The 23500-nt window shown below is 51.8% G+C and overlaps 2 protein-coding genes across 5 annotated transcripts in view; one reads left to right on the top strand and one right to left on the bottom strand.

Annotated features, from left to right (window-relative positions):
- Positions 1-22750, bottom strand: part of LOC114112247 (ubiquitin carboxyl-terminal hydrolase 17-like protein 6) — a 35805-nt gene extending 13055 nt beyond the window's left edge. Inside the window, exons 1-3 of one of the 4 annotated variants that reach the window (XR_009599702.1) lie at positions 22594-22750; positions 21797-22247; positions 2220-20391 (exon numbers count right to left, since the gene is read on the bottom strand). Coding sequence is in view for 1 of the 4 variants with exons in the window: in XM_060411546.1 (XP_060267529.1) it covers positions 2326-3927 (1602 nt within the window). In the remaining 3 variants the exon portion in view is untranslated. Of the gene's footprint in view, positions 1-153; positions 20392-21601; positions 22248-22593 lie in introns of those variants that run through there. The other 3 variants (XR_009599701.1, XR_009599700.1, XM_060411546.1) reach the window with 3 other exon arrangements.
- Positions 20674-23412, top strand: LOC121818522 (basic salivary proline-rich protein 1-like). The gene is made up of 3 exons (XM_060408835.1): positions 20674-20752; positions 22112-22956; positions 23204-23412. The coding sequence occupies exons 1-3, from the start codon at positions 20674-20676 to the stop codon at positions 23249-23251; spliced, it is 972 nt and encodes a 323-aa protein (XP_060264818.1). The 3' UTR covers positions 23252-23412.
- The last annotated feature ends 88 nt before the right edge of the window (positions 23413-23500 follow it).

Consider the following 23500-nt stretch of genomic DNA (forward strand, 5'->3'; position numbering starts at 1 on the left):
TCCTGGCACCAAAAGCTGCTGGGGGAGGGGCACATATGCTTCTCTCCCTTCAGGGCCGTTGGTCAAGCCCCAAAGCGAGCTCATTCCAAAAGGCATAGAATTGCTGCAACTCTGGATGCATTGCTTCAGCTCCTTCTGTGTCTCCGTGGTCTATTTTCCTTCCTTTTCCTTCTTCCGTTTGTTCTGATGGTTGTTGTTGTTGTTGTTGTTGCTCTCATTGTTTGTTTTGGGTTGTTTGAGGTGGTTTTTTTTTTCTTTTTTTTTGGTTTTCCATTTATTTTTATTTATTTATTTTTTAATTTTGTGTTCATTTTGTTATTTTTTTGTTGCTTTTATTCTCTTTCTCTATTTTATATACACTAGTGGACTCATACAGTCGTCTTTCCAATTCCAGGGCTCAAGACGCCTTATAACTCAAGGTATACAAAAGGTTTCCCTCCTGGAGGAGGATGACTGTTGCTTTCCTTCTCGGTGTGGGACAGGTGTGTTTGTTTGCTCTCCCGTCCTGGACATTATGCTTGCCTTCCAGGACGATGGGGGTTTCACGGTCCATGGGTTTCCCATACATAGCTGAAGCGTTGATTCCGTGGACCCTTACTAGGAAAGAACGGCCCTGACCCTGCTTTCTGCCTTAGCCTCTTGCACCCCTCCCATGTTCCGCTTCCCCATCCCATCCCAGGACCCTACCGCTTTGTGCTTTATTGTCCAAGTGCTCACACCCTTGCTGTCCTCTTGCCTCCTTCCCATGGCACAGAGAAGCGAGATCAGCCAGTATTTTTCTCGCTTTTGCAGGGATTTCCCCCAGCGTAAGGCCACCTTCCCACTCCCTCTGCCACGCCGCTCCAGTCGCCGTTCTTCTCCTTTTTCTCCTTCTCCTTCTTCTTCTTCTTCAAAGGGGGTGGGTGGGGCAAGCAGTAAGTCCATTGGAGACGATGGGGCGGAGGAAGATGGGTGGTGATGATGAGGGAGGGCTGTGGGTGGCTCCACGTCCTCGCGCGGGGCACGCTTGTTCGTGTTCTTGGGGGAAGATACTGCTCATCATTCTTTTTCCAATCCACGTGTGGAGGGCATGGTGCGCTGTAGGGAACCATGCGGGGGAAAACGAGCCATCGGAACGTTCTCTCTTGCTTGCCACGCCGCCTCGCGCAGTCAGCAGCCAGAGTTGTCCCTCGAGGTCTGAGATGTTAAACCGCACATTCCCGGTGTGCCCTTTGCTGGAGGGTTCGGGGTTCGCGGCCGTCAGCCAAGAAACAGAAATGAAACGCAAGAGGTGATCGATAAAGGTCCTCAGGCGCCCCTCCACCGGGTCACGGGAATCATGAGGCAGTCGAGAAAGCAGCTAGGGGAGGACAGTTTCCCCACCGCCCCAGGCACTTTGGAGGCCGGCCGCATCTCCTCACGTCCAGCGGCGTTTGTCCGGGGCCCAGCTGGAAGACACAACTGACTGCCAGGCAGGACGGGCAGGGTCGGAGGTCCAGTTGTCTTGCTATCCCAATCTAGGGTAGGCTCGGGCCTTTCCTCAGTGCGGGGAGGACCTTTGCTTTCGGAAATGAACGCTGCGCGACGGATCTCCACCTAGGCCCCGGTGCACAGCTGGTGGAGAGGTTTCTTTGGGACTAGTTGGCTCGCCTTTCTCCCCTTGGCCTTCGTGTCGGTGCTGGTGGTGCCGGTGGTGGTGCTCATGGCATCGTGGATCGCTTCTCCTGTTTGGCACTTGGCGCTTCTCCAGCATGCTCCTTGCACCGGAAATGGAGCCCCAGGGAACTCTGCGGACGAGCGTCCTGCCGGGGACGCACAGATCCCCGCCTCATTCCTGCCGGACCCTCTGCCTAGTAGCCCGAGGCCTCCCGAGGACAGCCACCCATAAAGACTGCTTGCCCATCTCCCCCCCCCGCCCCCCCCCCCCCCCCCCCGGACGCTGCTCGACGTCTGGGGCATTTTCGAGAGCCTGGCCGGCCGGAAGGACACGGTGCGTGGACCTGCACCCGCTCTTCCCTGCACCTCCCCGCCGAAGGGCTCCGGACATCCCTCGCAGAAGTGGCAGGCCCTGGCACCGTGCTCAGACCCGCTCACGCACCCCATTCGCTCCGCCGACTTCCCAGCAGAGCCAGCCCTCGAGAGCTGAGCCGCTCGGGCACAAACCCGTTCCCAGGGAACACCGAGACCCCGGGCTCACTCCCGGCCCCGCCTTTTCCCCCCGGAGGCCGCATCGTCCTCACCGCCAGAGAGGAACTCGCTCCTCGTCGGCACTCTTGGTGCGTCGCCCAGGGCGTGCCCCATGCAGGGTGTGCCTGGGCGTCTGCACGCGTGTGCATCAGAGCCGGCCTACCGCCACAGCCCCAGAGATGGCCGCGGCTTCTTGTTCCTCCCCTTGGTCGCTCTGGCCCTCCCGCTGGCACAAGGACCGTGGCCGACGTCCGTCGGCCCCGGAGGCGGGGTGTCCGTGCTGGGACGGTCGAGCCGGTGGTGCTCCTGGGCGGGCGGCGGGCGGTTTCTCCCTCCTCCGTGTCTGGACCGGTGAATCACGACCGCGCCGGCAGGCAGGGCAGCCTGGATCTTGCGCAGCTCCAAGGCCGGCTTCGGTCGGTTGTGTTCTTGCAGGCGTCTCCACTGCTCTAAGCTCATCCCTTCGGCCTCTGTGTCCCCCGGGGAATCCTGCGACCCAGGAGCTCTGCCGCTGGCGTCTCCTGCAGGCTGCCCGGGGTCTGTGGGGTCAGCCCCGAGGGGGGCCACTGCCCCTCCCCCAGCGCCCCCTTCCCACGCACCCTCCCGGGCGTAGAACAGGACGTAGGCGCTCTGGCTCAGGGCAGCGGTCTCGTCACAGGCTGTCACCTTGGCATCGTCCATCTTATACCACTGGCCGTTGCCCGCTCGGACGTAACAAAAGTAGTGTCCTCGCTCACAGCTCCACCCGGAGTGCACCAGCACGGCATAGAGCACGTAGCCCAGTGGCCCTGCCTTCCGCTCAGACGTGTAGGGCTGCACGTCCAGGCACTGGGGATAGCGCACCTCCTGAGCCCTTTTGGCCCCGCTCAGCTGTGTGAACCGCTTCAGCACCAGCACCAGGACCTGGGAGGTGCTGTGCAAAGTCAACCTCTTGGTGGCAGGCACCTTCCGGAGACAAACGCCACAGTCATAGGCATTTTCCGCCTCCAGCTTCTCGGGCTTGACCAGCTCTCTCAGAGCTTGCTCCACACTCTGAGCCGCCGTGATATCCAGGCTGATGTCCAGATAAGGGTCGAACGTGTCCGAGACACCGAGGCAGTGGAGACACTGGATCTGAGACCTCCACGTCCCGCCAAAGATCTGACGGACGACGCTGGTGTCCTCGGAGGCGTGGCCCGACGGCTGGGATGCACTCAGGCACCCTTGCTGCATGCCACTCAGAGTGAACATCAGAAACTCGTGGGCATCTTCCTGCTGGTGTCTGTGGAAGCCCGCCAGCAGGTCCCTGTGGGGCCGGATCACCTCTCCCGCGTGAAGGAGGGCTCGGGTCACGTGAGCTCGCATGGCACAGAGCGTGCAGGAGCCGCCGGCCGGACAGAGGGTGGCGTGCTGCCGGGACACCAGCCAGCTGGCCAGGGGCGGCGTGTGGCTCAGACACTGCAGCGCCGCATTCACGTAGCACGTGTTCCCCAGATTCTGAAGCCCAGCGCCCACACCCCACGGCCCCCTCCAACTCAGGGCGACTTTCTGGCCAGGCGCCAGCCCCGCTGACCCGGGAGCCAAGTCACCCCGCTGGGGGCACCCGACTGCCGGCGACGGCCCCTCAGGGACAGAGGGTCCCCGAGGGGCATCCGCACCAGCGGCGCTGGCCCGACAACCTTGCCCTCCGGCTAAGACGTTGAAGGGAGCCGGACACGCACCTCTCCCGTGCTCAGAAGCAGCCCCCGGGTCTCTGCAAACAAGGCCCACGAGGTTTTCCATCTCCTACCTGCAGCTGCACGCCGGTGCCTCCTTCCCTCACACCGTCGTCTCCAAAAAGGGCCCGTTCTCCACCCCCTCGGTCCTTTGGGGGCTTTCCCACAGCCCCACCCCCGCACGTGCAAGCTCCTCATTCGCTGAGGCGGCCGAGGGCCTGCCCACTCCCACTCCCGCCATCCAACCACCGACACTTTTCTCGGGGAATTCCCCTTGAGGAAGCCCTGCCTGGAGCCACCCAGGGAGATCCCAGCCATGACAAGGTCGTGTGGTAGAGAACTGTTAAACAAGTCTTGAGAACTCAATGGGCTCCCTAGTCTTTCTCGAGCATCCACTCCAAAACCAGTATCTGTCTGTTTTACTATTTCATGACTTTCACCATCTCCTCTAACATTAACTGGGTGCTATTCTTGACCACTTTCTCTGGAGAAAATCATCTTAGAACTATAGCTAATAAGTCTCCTGTGCATGAGAGAAATATTTCCAATCAAAACCCCCTCTTTTAGCATTATATCTTGCTTGGCAAATATATCCAGACTGTTGCACCTAATCATATGATTATTTACAGCCTCCCTACTGTGAGAGGCATAGAAAGCCTAAAACATAGAGCCTTTCAAAGAGTTAACAGTTATTCGAGTAGTACTAGGCATAGGATTTCTTTGTTGGGCCAATGCTTGCTGCTGAGTTCCCATATCTCTAATCCACTGTGCACCTGGGAGTGCATTAGTTAACATAGTTGGAAAGTAAGAAAAACAGGTGTAGCCTGAAATTAACCACATCAGACTTTTGAGCTAATTGGTTCTTTCTTGTAACTCACTGCATCTTTGCTTCGTGAGAATGTAACTCTGTTTGATACTTTCTGAGGCCGATATAGATTAGAAATATAAGAAAAAACATTTCAAGGGAAAATAAGTTTTCTGGTTGAACAGCCTTTATCAAAAGAGGGTCATAAAATGTTCACAGGCCTCCAAGGCCAGAAGATAATGTACACAATATTGTTTTTGGGAAAGGTTTACAGAAATAATCTTGATTTCGATAAAGACAAAATAGACGTAATGTTTGGGCTGACTCTGTATGACTTTGCATCTTTCATTTCCCTCTATGTACAAGTAAAGGTATAAAAGACCCTTTTGAAAATAAAAACAATGGACCTCACTTGAAGAAGCTTGGTAACCCCGTGTTTTTCTTTTTTCTCTGTTTTTCTCTCTTACTTTGTTTTTCAGGCTGATCCTTGGAGCATAGAGGCTCCCTGCGTTCACTTATCTGCCCGGGTTTCTAAGACCTGAACGGGAAGACGTTCTGCATCTTCATTCCCTTGGGAGACCAGGAAGGCACCTGTGGCCTCCGTGAACGGGGCAAACTTCTTGTCTCGAAGTTTTATTGACTTTCTATGGAAACCAAGGAATATCAGCCTCTTTCTCTCCTCTATTTTCTTATCTACAATATTCTTTCCTTATTTCTCTCTAAATCATCTGCTGAGGCCACTTTTCCTTCAGGTTCCCCTGGATCCTGCGGGGGTTGGACCCCGGCAAAGCCCCACAGGCACTTCTGACCTGGCCGCCTGTGCCAAAGGACTCTGGATGCGAATGATTCGAGGGCATTGGCCTTCCAGCCTTGTCCGCTAGAGATTCACTGCAGGTCTTCCAAGTTCAGCACACAAATGCGGACTGCAGAGGAATTCCGTGGGCTCACCATTCACATCCTAACACACTTCTGGAAACATGTCTGCCCACCTACCCTCTCCCCTTTAGGGGTCTCCCCACCCCAGACCCCTGCCTGAGGACAATCCCTCCCCAGACAACAATAAACCCTTGCTTCAACTTTGTTCTCCAGTGAGGTCCACTCCGATTTCAATGCTTTCTCACTGGACACTCTCCTAGCGTTCAGGGTCCTGGCACCAAAAGATGCTGGGAGAGGGGCACATATGCTTCTCTCCCTTCAGGGCCGTTGGTCAAGCCCCAAAGCGAGCTCATTCCGAAAGACATAGGCTTGCTGCAACTTTGGATTCATTTCCTCAGCTCCTTTCCTCTCTCCCGGTCTTTTTTGTTTTCCTTTTTTTTCTTTCCTTTTTTGTTTTTGCTTTCTTCTTTTAATCATGCTTATATGTTATTTTCTTTTTTTGTTTTTTTGTTGCTTGTCTTTTTAAGATAACCAATGTAGGCTTATACATTCACGTCTCAAAATTCTCGTGCAGATCACTTAGCACGAAAGTTGCAATTCTTCTCTTCCTGTTGGTTCAGCCTCTTTCTCTCGTGCGGAGTGTCTTTCTAGTTGTTCAGTTTGTTTTCGTATTTTAAGTTTACCATTTGTTTTCTCACAACATCAAAGTCCAAGTTTCAACTATTGTGTTTTAGCATTTTGTTTCAGCCTTCTTAAATTGTACTAGTAGCTTTCGTTTCATTTTCATCACTTAAGTTTCGTTCTTTTCTCCTAGTTCCCTTAGAGTTTTGCGAATGTTCCATTTCTCCAAATCCCGCGTTTAACTGTATTTTAATGAGCGTATGTATTTCTGTCCTAAGAAAATATCTGTACTTTTTTCATGTCCCTCTCTACCCGACCACCTGTTTTATCCAGGTGTTAATTATAGCAGGCCCCACTTTGAGTCCACAGCGCATTCCCCGGCTTTTCTTTTTACATGGTCGTTATTTTCCCGCTATTTTTCTCTTTCCCATCCTCCTCTCTCCCCTCGCCCCATTCTATGTAGCCTTTTTCATTATTTCCCCTTGTACTAGCTGTAAATGTTTCTTCATCATGTTCTAGATTCCCGCTGTGTCTTTTCCTTTCCTCACTTATTTTCCATGATATAATTGTTCATGCACCTTTTCTGCAAGTGACTCAGATGGGTTCTTGTATAGCTTATCCGTTCCGTATGTTCGACAGTCTTTCTATATATTCCACATTGGTTCCACAGTCATCAGTGTCTTTTTCCTTCCTATCTCCTTGGCTGGTAAACAGTGCTTGCTGTGTATTTACTAGCATACTTTGGAGTCGTGCCTGTCTCAGTGGTGGTTTTATCACGGTATGCCAGCGCGGGTTAGCTGTTCACTTCCAGGATTTTTTTTTTTTTTTTTTGAGGACTCTCCATGGCCTTTCTCTAGTGTTCTTTAATTCCGCCACAGGGAGCACTTTCCCCTTTGCCCACACTCTCCACACACTATTGTGAGTTTCTGATATTTCCATTGTCTCATGTAGTTTTGCTAAAAGGAGACGCTTATTTCAGCTTCTTCATTTTTTATCAGCATCCATATACTCGAAGAGTGTTTGCCTTGTGCCCATTTTTATTGGGCTGTGTATTCTTATTGAGTTATTTAGCGCCCAAATAGTCTCGGAAGTAATCTCCTTTGTCAGTTTATTTTTTTTCTTTTTTCATTTTATTCTTTTTTCTCCCTTTCTGAGGTGTTTTTTCAACCTGGTTTATCTGTACAAAGTTTTTAACTTTAATTTATAGGTCTTGTTTTTATTTTCATTTTGCGGGGTAGGATCACAGAAGGTTCTTGCTGAAATAATTAGATAAGATTGCTTGTTATATTTATGTATAATAAATAAGTTTTTAAAAGTTAAGTTATGGTTTTTACAGGGGACTTTGTAATCATTTTGCGTTTTATTTTTTGTGTAGGCACATGGCTCTCAATTTTTTTACATACTGGCCAGTTTTCCCAGCACCACTTAAAAGATGGTCATTAATATCCACTGTTATCCTCTAGCCTCCATCCATTCTTTAATCTGCTTAGCTGTCTCTGAGTGAACACGCATATTCTTTGACTGGGGAAGATTAAATCTTGTGAAAAATTGCCCATGATAATTGTTTGAGGTTATATATAATATTTTCCACAATATTTTATTCTCCCACCCTGGAGCATGGAATTCTCCTCTCTCCCTCACAGCTCCTTTGTCCCTAGCTGTATTATTATGTTGTAATTGGTAATGTGATTTGATCCTTTTTTTTTTTCATTAAGGGGAATTTGGAAAACAGACTTCTGCTATATTTCTATCCTGGGACATTTTGCTTCATTAACTTAAACACAATTTTGATGGCATCACAAGGGTTTCCTGTCCCACTGTTTCCTTTTTCCAACCTGCATTCATTCTTTTCTTCTGATTATTTCTGTAGTTGACTCCAAAAAGTATGTTGAGATTATTTGAAGGATCTGTGGCCTCTCTTAAGACTTGATTAGTATGTGTATTTGTGGTTTTGCTCTATATTCTTGTTGAATTTGATCTATTTTCATCTGTGTATTGCCTGTAATATTCTAAATTTGTGGCCATTGGCCAGGACAGACTGTGCCTTGTTTTCGGAGGTGTTTTACATGCGCGTTCTAAGAGCTTTCAAAGTGACTTAGAAAATTCACTGTGAAGATCAGCCTTTTTCTTTCAAGAGAGTTCCACCATAGTTGGGGATCTCAGAGCTTGGTAATTTTTCTTACAGTTTCTGGATGTCTTTCATTCTTTGAGGTTGAACTTATTAAACTCATATCCTTTTCTCCTGAAGTTGTCATTTATGTCAAAATAGTCCTGATTCATTGTGATCTTATTGTTTCTGTAATCTTCAACTATAGTTTTGTTTATTTACTTTCTTCATTATTGTCTTTATTTTTTATTACCTTTAACTTTAAATCCTTTTCATTTCTTTCTTTTCTCTGAGCTTTTCTCTGCTTATTGAGATTGCTTTATGCGTTGTTAGGGGCTTTTAGTTTCCCTTTAGTCTGTCTATCATCTATGAATTTTTTGATTCCCCTTTTTTCCAGTAATTTTCATCATTGTTTTTGGTGCTTCTTTTCTGTACTTAATGCCTTTGCTCACACGTTAGTCAAAAAGATCCTGATACAAAATTTTATTAAATTTACTAAGTGACCCCCAAATTGGCTTCTGAAAAACTATGCACTTAATAATTATTCCCACTTGGGTGCAATGTACTGAAGACACAATTTGCATCCCAGTTCGTGTAAAGGGTTCTTCTGTTTTGACCCTTATTGGTGTAGGTGTTTCTTTTCGAGTTACTCCAGTTTCCCCTTTGTGTCTCTGTAGGGATACGCTTTTGAGTGCATATGTTAACAATTTTCTTCTTCGACTGAAATGTCATTTAACTTGCAGCATCTTCTGTTATTTTAAATTTGATATAACAATTTGCCACTCCACCTCTTTTGACCTTCATTGTGTGGGAAAATCTTTTCCTCCTCATTTTTCAGTCTTTATATGTTTAGGTCTGTACTGTTTTTTATGCAGCAAATAGGGCTTGTGCTTCTTCAGCCAGTCCTACAAAGCTATTTCAAATTCTAAAAGATGATACTGTAAAAGTGCTACACTCAATATGTCAGCAAATTTGGAAAACTCAGCAGTAGTGACAGGACTGGAAAAGGTCAGTTTTCATTCCAATCCCAAAGAAAGGCAATGCCAAAGAATGCTCATACTACCGCACAATTGCACTCATCTCACACACTAGTAAAGTAATGCTCAAAATTCTCCAAACCAGGCTTCAACAATATGTGAACCATGAACTTCCAGATGTTCAAGATGGTTTTAGAAAAGGCAGAGGAACCAGAGATCAAATTGCCAACATCCACTGGATCATAGAAAAAGCAAGAGAGTTTCAAAATATCATCTATTTCTGCTTTATTGACTACACCAACACCTTTGACTGTGTGGATCACAATAAACTGTGCAAAATTCTGAAGAAGATGGGAATACCAGACCACCTGCAGGTCAGGAAGCAACAGTTAGAACTGGACATGGAACAACAGGCTGGTTCCAAATAGGAAAAGGGGTACGTCAAGGCTGTAAATTATCACCCTGCTTATTTGACTTATATGCAGAGTACATCATGAGAAACGCCGAGCTGGATGAAGCACGAAGGTCTCCGTGTAACCTGGAGGGGCTCCCGGCTGAGACTAAATGCCTCCTTGTGGCTGTGGCCCACGGGGGGCCCGCTCACCCTACACCTGAGGGACCCCTGTGTCTTTGGGAGGTGGCCTGGGGGAGGTGGGAGGTGGGATGGAAGAAGGAGCAGGTTCAGAGTTTAGACGCAGAATGGGCATCTGAACGGTGCCGGTGGAGGGGAGGGTGGGGGTGGGAGTGGAGGTGCAATTAGACCCTGGTGGAGGGGGGCAGGGCCCGCGGACCTTTGTGCGCCCCCAGCTCTGCTCCTCGCCCCTCACTGGGTGTGCCAAGGGCAGGAGGGGCTCAGAGTGCCCCAGGAACCTTGGTTCCCCGCGCTCCACCCTCGGTCTGCGGGTCTACATGGCGACCTGCGGGGGAGAGCCAGCTCCCTCCCTGTGGGCGTCGGCGGCCTCCTTCCCAAAGGCCACACCCCCGCAGGTGGCTCTGTCTGCCGCCTGCCTGCTCAGGGCTTCTCTGTGCCAAGGGTGGTCACGGCGGCCAGAGTGGTCCTAGAGCCCTGGGTTGTCTCTAGCAGTGAAGACACTGTGACCTCCTTCCTGAGCGCAGCACCACCATCAGCGCTGTGGCCCGGCTCAGCTGCCCACTGGTCCTGTGGGGCTGGGAGCTTTTCAACATCCCGGGAGCTGAATCCAACCTCGGCTGGCTCTCATTTGTCTGGAAGATGTAGCTTTAAACTTTCCCCAAACGCAGAACTCCTGGTAAAGAATGTATAGCAAACAAGGGAAGGACCTGCCCCAGTGTAGACATGCCGGCCCTCCTGTAGTCGGGTCTGACCCAGTGTAGACCCACCTGCCCCAGTCACGCCTGCCCCCGTGTAGATAACCTGCCCCAGTGGAGATAAGCCTGCCCCAGTGTAGACACACTGGTTGGTTATCTCGGAGCTACTCTCACATGGAGGTTGGCAGACTTGGCTCCAGCCTCCACAGGTACTTTCTTCCGCTTTGTAAAGAAAATTGTAGTATTTAGGACTAGGAGTAAATTTTTCTAAATTAAATGGATAACTCCTTACCCATGAGGGGTGCTGTAAGTTCCAAAAGTTAATTTGGAGTGTTTAGTTTTAACACAGAACCTGGGAGGCTCATCCGGATGTCAGCACAGTCTCCCCAGCCCCTCAGCTGAGGCCCCACAGAATGGCATCAGAGGGCCTGTTTGTTTACCCTGAGACCCTGTTGGATGTTTTCTTTCCAAGCTTTTGATTTTCAAATATTAAATAGAACTTCATAAATAATAGAGCCTGTTCCAACTGAGAACGTATTTTCTGGCTTCTGCCCGAGCACACTGGGCAACGCCAGGCTACGAACAAGACCTTAGGCATGGCACCACACAGTGAGGCAGGGACCCGCAGTGCAGGCCGCCGCATAGAGCATTATCCCCCATGCAGGCAGGCCGCCGCATAGAGCATTATCCCCCATGCAGGCAGGCCGCCGCATAGAGCATTATCCCCCATGCAGGCAGGCCGCCGCATAGAGCATTATCCCCCATGCAGGCAGGCCGCCGCATAGAGCATTATCCCCCATGCAGGCAGGCCGCCGCATAGAGCATCATCCCCCATGCAGGCAGGCCGCCGCATAGAGCATTATCCCCCATGCAGGCAGGCCGCCGCATAGAGCATTATCCCCCATGCAGGCAGGCCGCCGTAGAACATGCATCATTATCCCCCATGCAGGCAGGCCGTCGCATAGAACATTATCCCCCATGCAGGCAGGCCGCCGTATAGAACATTATCCCCCATGCAGGCAGGCCGTCGCATAGAACATTATCCCCCATGCAGGCAGGCCGCCGCATAGAGCATTATCCCCCATGCAGGCAGGCCGCCGTATAGAACATTATCCCCCATGCAGGCAGGGGCTTGGGGACCAGAGCTGCTCAGGTTCTACCCGGATCCAGGGGCCGAGGGGCATGGACTGATGTTCTCCTGGCCTGGCTCTCAGCCAGAGTGCCAGCCGTGGCGGTGGCTGGAGACGTGGGTGGGAAGAAGTGTCCTGTGCAAATGCCCACATTTACTGAGAAGTGCTGAGTAATAGCTGAGATAGAGGAACGAAAGGCAAAGAGGGAAGGAAAGACACACCCGTCTGTATGCAGAGTTTCGAAGAATGGCAAGGAGAGAGAAAGCCTCTTAATTGAGCAATGCAAAGAAATAGAGGAAAACAATTGAATGGGAAAGACTAGAGATCTCTTCAAGAAAATTAAAGATGCCAAGGGAACATTTCATGCAAAGATGGGCCCAATAAAAGAAACGGTACGGATCTAACAGAAGCAGAAGGTATTAAGAAGAGGTGGCAAGAATACACAGAAGAACTATACAAAAACAGTCTTAATGACCCAAACAAACACGATGGTGTGGTCACTCACCTAGAGCCAGACATCCTGGAGTGTGAAGTCAAGTGGGCCTTAGGAAGCATTACTAAATAAACAAAGCTAGTGGAGGTGATGGAATTCCAGTTGAGCTATTTCAAATCTTAAAAGATGATGCTATAAAAGTGCTGCACTCAATATGCCAGCAAATTTAGAAAATTCAGCAGTGAGAAAACTCAGACTGGAAAAGGTCAGTTTTCATTCCAATCGCAAAGAAGGGCAATGTTCAAACTACCGCACAATTGTACTCATTTCACATGCTAGCAAAGTAATGCTCAAAATCCTCCAAGCTAGGCTTCAACAGTATGTGAACCAAAAACTTTCTGATGTACAAGCTGGATTTAGAAAAGGCAGAGGAACCAGATATCAAATTCCCAAACATCCATTGGACCATTCTCAGCAAGGGAATTCTAGAAAAATATCTGCTTTATTAACTACACTATAAAGGACGCTTACTCCTAGGAAGAAAAGTTATGACCAACTTAAGATAGCATATTGAAAAGCAGAGACATTACTTTGCCAACAAAAGTCTGTCTAGTCAAGGCTATGGTTTTCCAGTGGTCATGTATGGATGTGAGTTGGATTGTGAAGAAAGCTGAGCGCCAAAGAATTGATACTTTTGAACTGTGGTGCTGGAGAAGACTCTTGAGAGTCCCTTGGACTGCAAGGAGATCCAACCAGTCCATTCTGAAAGAGACCAGCCCTGAGATTTCTTTGGAGGGAATGATGCTGAAGCTGAAACTCCAGTACTTTGGCCACCTCATGTGAAGAGTCGACTCACTGGAAAAGACTCTGATGCTGGGAGGGATTGGGCGCAGGAGAAGAAGGGGACGACAGAGGATGAGATGGCTGGATGGCATCACTGACTCAATGGACATGAGTCTGGGTGAACTCCGGGAGTTGGTGATGGACAGGGAGGCCTGGCGTGCTGCGATTCATGGGGTCACAAAGAGTTGGACATGACTGAGTGACTGAACTGAACTTAACTGAAAGCCTTTGACCGTGTGGATCATAACAAACTGTGGAAAATTCTTAAAGACATGAGAATACCAGACCACCTTACCTGCCTTCTGAGAAATCTGTATTCAGATCAAGAAGCAACAGTTAGAACCAGACATGGAACATCGAACTGGTTCCAAATTGGAAAAGAGTACATCAAGGCTGTATATTGTCACCCTGCTTATTTAACTTATACACAGAGTGCATCATGTGAAATGCTGGACTAGACAAAGCACAAGCTGAAATCAAGATTTCTGGTAGAAATATCAATAATTTTAGATATGCAGATGACCACCACAATAATGGCAGAAATCGAAGAGGAGCTGAAGAGCCTCTTGATGAAAGTGAAAGAGGAGAGTGAAAAAGTTGGCTTGAAACTCAACATTCAGAAAACGAAGATCATGGCATACCGTTCCATCACTTCATGGCAAATAGGTGGGGAAACAATGAAAACAGTGCCAGACTTTATTTTCTTGGGCTCCAAAATCACTGCAGATGGTGACTGCAGCCATGAAATTTAAAAACCCTTCCTCATTAGAAGAAAAGCTATGACCAACCTAGATAGCATATTAAAAAGCAGAGACATCACTTTGCTGATTAAAGTCCATATAGTCAAAGCTATGGTTTTTCCAGTAGTCATGTATGGATGTGAAAGCTAGACCATAAATTAGGCTGAGCACTAAAGAATCAATGTTTTCAATTCTTTAGTCTTGGAAAAGACTCTTGAAAGTCCCTTGGACAGCAAGGAGATCAAACCAGTCAATTCTAAAAGAAATCAACCCTGAATATTCATTGGAAGGACTGATGTTGAAGCTGAAACTTCAGTACTTTCGCCCCCTGATGCAAAGAGCAGACTCATTTGGAGACCCTGATGCTGGGAAAGATTGAGAGCAGAAGAAGAGGACGACAGAGGAGGAGATGGTTGGATGGCATCACCCACTCAATGAACATGAGTTTGAGCGAACTTCAGGATCAGTGAAGGACAGGGAAGCCTGGTGTGCTGCAGTCCACGGGGTTGCAAAGAGCTGGACATGACTCAGAGACCGAACAACTGAAAAGTGCAGTTAGAGACAGGATGTGAATCAGCCGCGGTGGGAGCATGGGGGGAAGGTGGGGAGGATGCGGGACAGGTGTCCTTGAGAAGGAGACAGAAACACCCTCTCATGCCCGGGAGGAAAAGCTTGCAGGTTTTTGGAGGCTGAGGAGATGGAGCCAGTGGGTCAGACGATTTCCTCTGTGAGAGGAGAGACTGGCTTCTGCGCTGCCTCAGTTGGGAAAGAACCTGGGAGTGGGGCAGCCTGGCCATGTGGAGTAGCTGCTGGGGAAGCAGAAAGGAATTCCGCCAGAAGGGCCTTGTGAGGCCCCTTTGCAGACTCAGTTAGAGGAGCACCAGCCGCCAAGGCGCGGGATTTTCCCTATGATTCTCCACAGGCCTAGGAAGTGACCAGTGTGCCTTTACACACTAGTGTGAGCCCCCAAGAAGTGAGGACCCCAGGCCGCTCTGCACTCTGCTCCTCTCCATCCCTTCCACACCAGCGGGTCTCACCTAGAGCGCCCACCTGTGGGCCCAGCCTGGGGGGACCTGGCATCCGTGGTCAGGCTCCAGGTGAGTCCAGGTGCCTGGGGAACCCCCAGCTCCTCAATCCTCGGGGAGGCACAGGCCACCCCGAGCACAACGGAGACCCCAGGCCAGGCCTCCGAGTCTGGGAGAGTCTTGACAGTAACTGAAGTGATAAGGCGGCTGCACGGTCCAGCCGGGGTCCTCCCTTCCCGGCCCCCCGGCCCCGGGTGGGAGCAGTCCCAGCCCACCTGGGGGCTTTGGAGCAGCCAGCCGGCTGGTCCCTACCAGGGAAAGGCCTGTCCCGGGAGGAGGCGGCCGTGCGCAGTGGACCCCCGCCCCGTCCCGCGGGGGAGAGCCCGGCTGTGGGAGCCGGGCTGGGAGAGGGTGGCGGCCATCGACACGCAGGGAAGGCAGCCCTCGGCTTCCTTGGGGTTGAACGCAGGGTGTGAGGCCGGGCAGGAGCCCTGGTGACCCCCCTCGGGGCCGCTGCCTGGAGCCCCTCCTGAGGGGGAGCTGCCTGCCTCCCCTGCTTCGAGTCCTGGGCCCCTGGTCCCAAGCCGGTCACCCCCTGAGAGTAACTCGATTCTTGTCCTGTCTCCGGGAGTCAGAGTCTCTGTCCTGATGGTGAGGCCGACCTACCGGCCTGCCCCCGCCCCACCCCACCCGCAGCCCCCGCAGCCCCCGCAGCCCCCGCAGCCCCCGCAGCCCCCGCAGCCCCCGCAGCCGGGTTCTCCAGCCTGGGCTGCCCGGGATACAACGCTCCGCTGGGCGGAGCTGGACCGCAGGCAGGGCCGCGTCTCCACTGACCCTCTGCGGCCACCCCGCACACAGAAGCAGACGCCTGCGCCTGGCCCCTAATAGACCAAAGTGTGAAGAGCAGAGTCCCTTAATCCTTTTCAGAGTGCTTTTATTTCCCTGTGGGCAAAATTTCAATCTTTATCTCTTGTTTAATTCTTTGTTTAAAGTGACAGCTTTAATAATCAAGAAAAACTGAGCTCTCAAAAGAGATCTTACAGATGTGAATTCAGGCATGTTTTGACACCTCACATTTTTTACCCTGAAAACAAAAAATGGTTTCATTTAAGTCAGATATATCTTTGCATATATTTTTCCTTTGAGAGACCCACACCCTCAACTGTGTAATAAAGGTGAAATCTTGGTGTGGTGGGGTGGTGGTTTAGTTTTATTAGACTCTTGCGACCCCACGGACTGTATCCTAACAGATGCCTCTGTCCATGGAATTCAGGCAAGAATACTGGAGTGCGTTGCCATTCCCTTCTCCAGGGATCTTCCTGACCCAGGGATTGAACCTGGGTCTCCTGCATTGCAGCCAGATTCTTTACCATCTGAGCCACGGGAGAAGCCCTTGACAGCTCCGTGTATACCATCTGCTTTTCTGCTTTTAATTACATGATCTCAGATTCCAGACTGAGCAAACTGAGCTGAGAGCGTCCCTGGGGACACAGACAGCCGTGCATGAGCTTGGGGACAGGGCTGTGCCTTCCTCTGCCTTGGCTTCCCTCTCCAGCTGGGCTCTCACCACGCCTCGGGCAAGGGCAGCGGGAGGCACCGGACAGCAGCTGTGCTGCGGTGGGCAGGGCCCTGCTGTCAGGAGGTGGGGCCTTGGGGAGGTGCGGAGGTCGTGTGGGTGGAGCCCCACGAATGGGGTCACTCTCCTGGTTACAGAGCCCCCGGGAGCCCCTCTCCCTGTCTCTGTCTCATTCTCTCTGTCTCTGTGCTTCTGTGTCTCTTGGCTTAGGAGCCAGGGCTGCGAGGATCTACTCTGAGCTCCCGGGCTCCCAGCCTTGTCCATGGCAGTGGAACCAGAGCCTCAGGAAACCTCCCCACCAGCATGCGGTCTGCATGCGACCTTCCCAGGCTCCAGCCACGACTTCCCACCATCCTGTCCCTCCTGCCAAACTGCTTCAGTGAGCAGAGCTGGGTGCCAAACACATCCTATGAGCTTGTTTCTAAAATGATATTCAATCAGCATGCTTTCTGGTCCATTTCCTAATACCATAATGCAAGACACAGGGTAATTACTCCAAATGCAAGGAGATAAGGAGTCTTTCCTTTGGTTGCAAAGACAATTTATTCAGTGTTTCTTCACAGATGAATCCTCAGATAAAATACAAAACTGGAAAGGTTTTAATACTTTCCTATTTTATTTCTTGGCCAAAAAAAAAAAAAGGAGAACAGATAATCATCAACAATAAAGCATCTTCTCTTTGTGAGCACAAGCTAAATGCCTCCTGCTTTCTAAATGTCACTGCTACAAAATACGTTTATAACTTCTGGAATCTGCACTGTTCCACGTGGGCTGCAGAGGCACCAGTGGGGTGAGATGTTCTGAACAGGACAGTGTGGCCCAGCTACACACCTCCAGGCCCCCTTCCACCCAGTGCAGGCAGGTGGGCATCTCCTCAGGCTGTCCCCTCCCCTCGCCCTGTGCTGGCCATAGGTGGTGGCCAAGGGCTCAGAGGTCAGTCCTGGAAGAGAGCATCACCATGAAGGACCGTGGCCGTAGGGCTGGACCACCCACCCCCCACCTGCCACTCACACTTCACTGATGTGTCCCCGCCAAGGTACCAACCTCAGGCTAGAGAATAATCCATCCCAAAGAAAACTTTTGATCCGTTGGGAAAATGTAAAAATTAGGTGGCAATTAAACCCATACCTGATGGTTTATTTTATGTCACCTTGGCTAGGCTGTGTGTCTTTCTATGGCAAGTTATATATGCTAGATATTTATAAACAGCAGTTAAGTCTCACAACCTGGAGGCTGGATGCCTGAGATTAAAGTGCTGACCTGGTTGGGTTCCTGTGAAGGCTGGCCTCACAGTTGCAGATGCTGACCTCTCCCAGTAACCTCCCTGTGGTCTCTTTTCTAAGGGCACTAACCCCATTCACTGGGCCCCATCCTCATGACTCATCACCTCCCCAAGTCCTCACCTCCTTACACTATTACTCTGGGGGTTAGGAGCCCAACATATGAATTTGGGTGGACATGAACATTCAGACCATAGCACCGCAGGACTGTTTGGGGTCAAACACCACCTAGACGTCACCATGAAGATGTTTTTAGATGGAACTGATAATTACGTCTGCAGACTTTGAGTAGAGCAGGTCATCCTCCATAACGTGGGGGCCTCCTCGAGTCAGCTGAAGGCCTTATGAGGAAACACTGAGCTTCCCCAAGGAAGAGGGGTCTGTGCCCAACCACAGCCTGACTCCAGCTGCAGCATCAGCTTGTCCCCGGGTCTCCAGCTGCTGGTCTTCCCTGCAGATTTCTTACTTGCCAGCCCTACAGTTGGGTGGGCTATTTCCTTAACATAAAGCAGTCTCTAGACAGATAATAGATAATTGATCGACAATAGACAGTAGAGCCTATTGGTTCTGATACACCCTATTTCCTGCTGCCTCTGACAAAGGGGTCAGCCCTGGGTCTGTATTTCCGCAGTGCACGTGCCCACAGGGACTGCACACAGGCTGACCTCAGAGGCGTGGGCTCTGGCCACTCCAGTTTGACCCCAGACACCACCCAGGCCGTGACAGGCCAGCACCAGCCTCTGGGTCTCTGCCATCGCCTCAGCCCCTTCCCCCTCCACAGAGGTGCATGGCCCTGTACCAGGGCCATGTGGGGCAGATGTGGGCAGCTCATGTGGGAGGACCTGGTTGGCACTAGGGGATAGATGGGTGGGTGGGTGGGTGGGTGGATGGAGGATGGTGGGTGGATGGAGGATGGTGGGTGGGGGTGAAACTATGAACAGCTGGATGGGTGGATGGGTAGACAGACGGTGGTCGGTGTGTGGGTCCACGGATGCGTAGATGGGTATGTGGATGATGAAAGGATGGAGGGAGGGATGAGCAGCAAGAGTCATCCCCTCTCTGCAGCTCCAAGCCTGCTCAGTCCAGGGATGATGTCCTCCTGCCTGGACTACTGCAGTAGAAAACGACCCGCCCGTATCAGCGCTCATGAACCGCCATCCACTCTTCTCACTGCAGCGAGGAGTAACGCTTCACAGTGATGCTTGGTCACATCAGGCCTGCACCTAAAAACCTTCCATGACTTCCTTTTGGTCTGAATAACATCCTCACCATGATCAGTGGGCTCTGTGGGACTCAGCCTCAGCCTTTACCATCTCTGTCCTGCCCTGAGCTCAGGCTGTCTCCAGGCTCCAGGTCCCCTCTTCCACTCCTCGAGTGCCCCAGGGTCTCTCCTTGCCCCCAGAGCTGAGACACGGGGACGTTCTGCCCCAGCCTGTTACCGTCTTCTGGAGAACGCCTGCTCACCCTGCAACTCTAAGCAGAGGTGTCCCCAGCCCCTCACTAGCCTGTCAGCCCTCTGTGCCACCCAGGACCCTCTGCTCCTCATGCTCACCACCACGGCGCTCAGCCTCCTGTGGGAGGGGTCTGACCGTGTCTCTCTCAGGGCCTGAGGGAGCCCATGAGGGGTTTTCCCTCACCGTTGTATTTCCAGTGCTAGATCAGGGTAAGTGCTGGAAATCCTAGATTAGCTATGAAAGCTACATGATGAACCTGGGGCAGCGCGGTTTCTTGCAAAGGGCCAGGCGTAAACTTCTTCTCCAGGTCCATGTGGTCTCGGTCACAGCAGCTTAGGGCTGCCCTTGAAGCTCATAGTAGCACAGGGGATACGACCAACAAGCATGGCTGAGTGCCAATAAAACTTTATTTACACAAACACCGATGGACTCGATTCAGACCAGGATTCATAGTTTGCTGACCCTTGATCACTTGCTGAGTCATGTCTGACTCTGCAGCCCCGTGAACTGCAGCATGTGAGGCTTCCCTGTCCTTCTCCATCTCCCAGAGTTTGCTCAAGTCCATGCCTGCAGGGGGCGCTCCGCAGAAAGAGAGGCAGTGGAACTTCCCTCAGCAAAGCCGAGGGGTCCCGAGGAGAGGTGAGCCTGCTGTCCCCAACCCAGCCCCTCCGAGAGTGAGAGACAATCAGACGCGACAGGGGTTCCGTCTAAGTAGTTCCGCTTTATTGCCACAAACTCTTGGTTTATATAGGCAAGCAAGGGGGTTTTGCGAAGGTTGCACCAATCACGTTAAAGGTCAAATTGTAATATGCCATAGTTGCACCAATCACGTTAAAGGTCAAGTCGTTATGCGCTTCATTGTAACAACAGTCTATGGTGATCACCCGCTGTCCACGTGCATGGAAATCAAGAGCGCCAATCAAAAGTTTTAACAAACAACTTAGGCCACGCCCTCATCTCTTCCGCCAGGCGCCATCTTAGCTCTAAACCGCAAAGCTAGCCCTTCTTTTTTCAAGGTTTCCCATTTAGGGCCCCACACATGTCCATTAAGTCAGTGATGCCATTCAACCATCTCCTCCTCTATCGTCCCCTTCTCCTCCTGCCTTCAGTCTTTCGCAGCATCAGGGTTTTTTCCAATGAGTCAGGTCTTCCCATCAGGTGGCCAAAGTATTGGAGCTTTAGCACCAGTCCTTCCAATGTATATTCAGGGTTGATTTCCTTTAGGATTGACTGGTTTGATCTCCTTGCTGTACAAGGGACTCAAGAGTCTTCTCCAGCACCACAGTTCAAAAGCATCAATTTTCAGTGTTCAGCCTTCTTTAGGGGCCAACTCTCACATCTGTACGTGACTACTGGGAAAACCATAGGGTTTGACCCCTGTGATAGTTAAACACAAAAAAGAGAAATTGATTTAATTGGATAAACATGAATATGCCTCTTTTCTTATCTGCTTTCATTATAAGTTTTGATCTTTAAAATGTAAGCACACCAACAGATTATGGGTTCTTCAGAGCCATTAATAACACTCAAGGGTCTTGTCTCTTTACTTTCATTAGCAATCAGGCATTTTTAGTTTAAAAAAGGTGATAATTAACATACAATACGCAGCGACAGAGGCCGCGCATTCTCGTTCTTAGTGAAAACAGTTGCCAGCCGCTCATGCAAGCGTTCCTGTTGGACGACCCTGACCTCAGCCTCTCCCACACAGTGCTGCAGTCCACATTCTTTCAGAGCCCAGGTAAGAGTATTGGGGACTCAACTAAATCTTTCCTAATGAACATGGCTTAATTGTCCCAGGAGATCTGCTCAGTGCTTCAAGCCAACATCATATAACCAAAAATAAATAGAAACAAAATCACCCTTGAAGAACCAGTGTGCCTGCTCAGGTCAGATGAAGCCAGAGGGCTGCCAGAGGGCACAGCGAGCTGCGTTGCCTGGAAAAAGTTAAACACCAGAGAGCATGGTGGCTCTGATACTTTCTAGAAGGATTAAAGTCACTTTCCCAGTCTTTATGAGAATTGGGCCGAAGCTTAGCTGGTGCAACGAATTTAGAAATGAATGCACTTGCATTTGAAGATGATGTGTCTTTGCCTTGATAGCTAAAAATTTTAGAACTAATCTGAACGTCAACTGCAGGAACCTGCTTCTGGCGTGGTTTTGGTGTCAGCATCTTCTCACCCTCTCTAGTAATTTTCAGTATGCATTTCTATTTTCGTGTAGTTATTTACAGGAGCATTTTATGGAAAACCGGCTCAAATCTTTTTGGGTGCAGGGGTAGTTCAAATGCACTGAGACCCTCAGTGTTCACTTGCTAATCGCCTCCAGAAACCCTGTTCTCCTCGAGTGACAAGGTCAGCAGGGCAGCACGTGTGTTCCTGTCACTGCCAACTCAAAATATGAAGTTTAAAGAGTTTCACAATCAAATGCAGTGTCGTGGACTGCCCCTGAAGCAGGTGTTTATAATCACGTGTGCATGTGTGAAGCAAGCACAAATCCTCAGTGGAAAACGGGCAGAGGACACGAGCAGACAATTCTTTTTAAAAAACTGCACAAATTAGCACACTAGGCACGGATGAGCGTGCCTTACCGTGTTGCATGGAGGTAACAGATGCCAGAGCCCGGAGGAGGCGCAAAGCTCACAAACAGATGCGGGACCGGCAGGAAGCCGGGGACGGGCCTTCCTCCCCTGAAGCAGGAGGACGCGCCCTACAGAAAGCCGCTGGATCCTCCAGGCATTTGTTGTGAGCACTTAATCATCATCGATCATTTGACGTGTACTCACTAGTAAAAGGCAGGACTGTGTCCCCCCTCTGCTGACCTTGGCTCTTGGGGGCTGATATGAGCCCCTGATGAGCCTCATGAGCCGGGGGAAGTAGAACAGGCCCAGGTCCAGCCCGTTATTGGGGGGGGGGAGGATGGGGACATGACCGGGAGGTGGGCAAGGAGAGCGTCTACAGCTCAGGGGAGCCAGGGATCACCGCTCCCCCTTCCTGCAGGTCCCCAGGCTCACTTCCAGGGCAGTTAGCCTGACCACCGCCCACTGACGTCAGTAACTCTCCTTCCCTCCAACGCAGGGCCTCCTGCTGAGGGGTCAGAGGTCATGACGTCATCTTGTTGCCAGTCACCGCGGCCGCTGAGCTGAGAGGCGGGTACTGTGACTGTAACCGGTGGCCTGGCCCCTCCCTGAGCTGCTGCCTGGGCTTGGCTTGGGGTGCGGGGGGCGGGGAGGGGGTCTGGGGAGACAAGATTCATAAACAGGTGACAGAGGGAAGTGCCGAGAGGAGAAGCAAGAGCCTGGGAGAACGACAGCGCCCGGTCTGCCCCTCCGAGGGACCCCCACCCCCGCCCGGTCTGGCCCGGGCCCGCGGCTGCAGCGTGTGGGGTCTCAGTGGGACCAGCGGACGTCACAGCAGGGGCACGGGGCCTGAGACGCCAGGCGCCTGGCAGGGCCCACACTGGGTGGGCGCACCCCGCCCCTGCCCACCGCCCCCCCGGGAGCTCCCCCTCCCCCTCCTGCGGCTGCAGCTTTCCTGGTCACGGGGTGAGCCTTTCCTCTCTCTCCTCCGCCTCCTTTCTCACCACAAAGGGCGTTCATGTCACATCCCTGAAGCTGAGAGGCCTGAGGGGCGGGACCCAGTCAGCGAGGCCCCCAGCGCCGGCCGCAGGGAGCCGGCCCGCCCCTGCGCTGGGAGGCCCGGCGCAGAGCCCTCACGCCGGGAGGGCAGAAGCGCGCCCTGGTCTCCCTCCCCGCCCGAAGACGCCGGGGCGGAGCCGGGAGGGGCGGAGCCGGGGCGGCGCGGGGAGGGGCGGGGCCGGCAGCGCGGAGGCCGGGCGAGCGCGGAGCCAACCGCGGAGAGGCGGCTGCTGCCGGCGGGCCGAGCGCGCGTCGGAGGGAAGCGGGGTCGGGCACAGAGCCCTTACGGACCCCGAGGCTGCCCTCAGGTAGACGGACCCCAGAAACAGAGTTCCCCAAAGTGGACGTTTTCCGGGCGCCTTCCTCCTGCCGGCGGGAGGGCGGGTGAGCTCAGCCGTGTCTGTGGCGGAGACTCGGAGGTCAGGGGAGAGGGCGCCCGACCGACGGGCCTGTGACCGCCCGCACCCCTTCCCCGGCCGCGTCCCGCCCTCCTGAACACCCTCCGCCCGCCCCGCAAGGACGGTGAGTCGCCTCCGCCAACTGAAGCCTCTGCAGGAAAGCTCTCTGTACCCATCCGCGCTGGGCGCGCACCTGGACCAGTGAAGGAACGTTACAAGGCCGGGCAATCCCCAAGCCTGCTTCCCCGGCTCACCTGATGCGCCCCCGAAATGCTTCACACACGGCCTGAAGGCAGGTGTTTCTTGAGTAACTGAACCTTACTTACTGTCAGAGTATTTTTCAAAGTAAAAGTCTTCCCCACTAAAGAGGAGCTTGTGTGTCCATGGGGTAGATGAGATCGGAAGGGTTAGGCTTGGGGTCAGAGTCAGAGTCCGGGTCAAAGTCAGGCACTTT

This window comes from Ovis aries, chromosome 2 (assembly GCF_016772045.2).
Source record: "Ovis aries strain OAR_USU_Benz2616 breed Rambouillet chromosome 2, ARS-UI_Ramb_v3.0, whole genome shotgun sequence".
NCBI lineage: Eukaryota > Metazoa > Chordata > Mammalia > Artiodactyla > Bovidae > Ovis > Ovis aries.

Bases quoted from the DNA above. Each gene is read 5' to 3' on its own strand.
- LOC121818522 (XM_060408835.1), top strand. From the start codon at position 20,674: ATGCAAGCGTTCCTGTTGGACGACCCTGACCTCAGCCTCTCCCACACA. The intron at 20,753-22,111 runs GTAAGAGTATTG...GAGGGGTCAGAG, and splicing joins CACATTCTTTCAGAGCCCAG to GTCATGACGTCATCTTGTTG. The intron at 22,957-23,203 runs GTAGACGGACCC...AAGCCTCTGCAG, and splicing joins GACCCCGAGGCTGCCCTCAG to GAAAGCTCTCTGTACCCATC.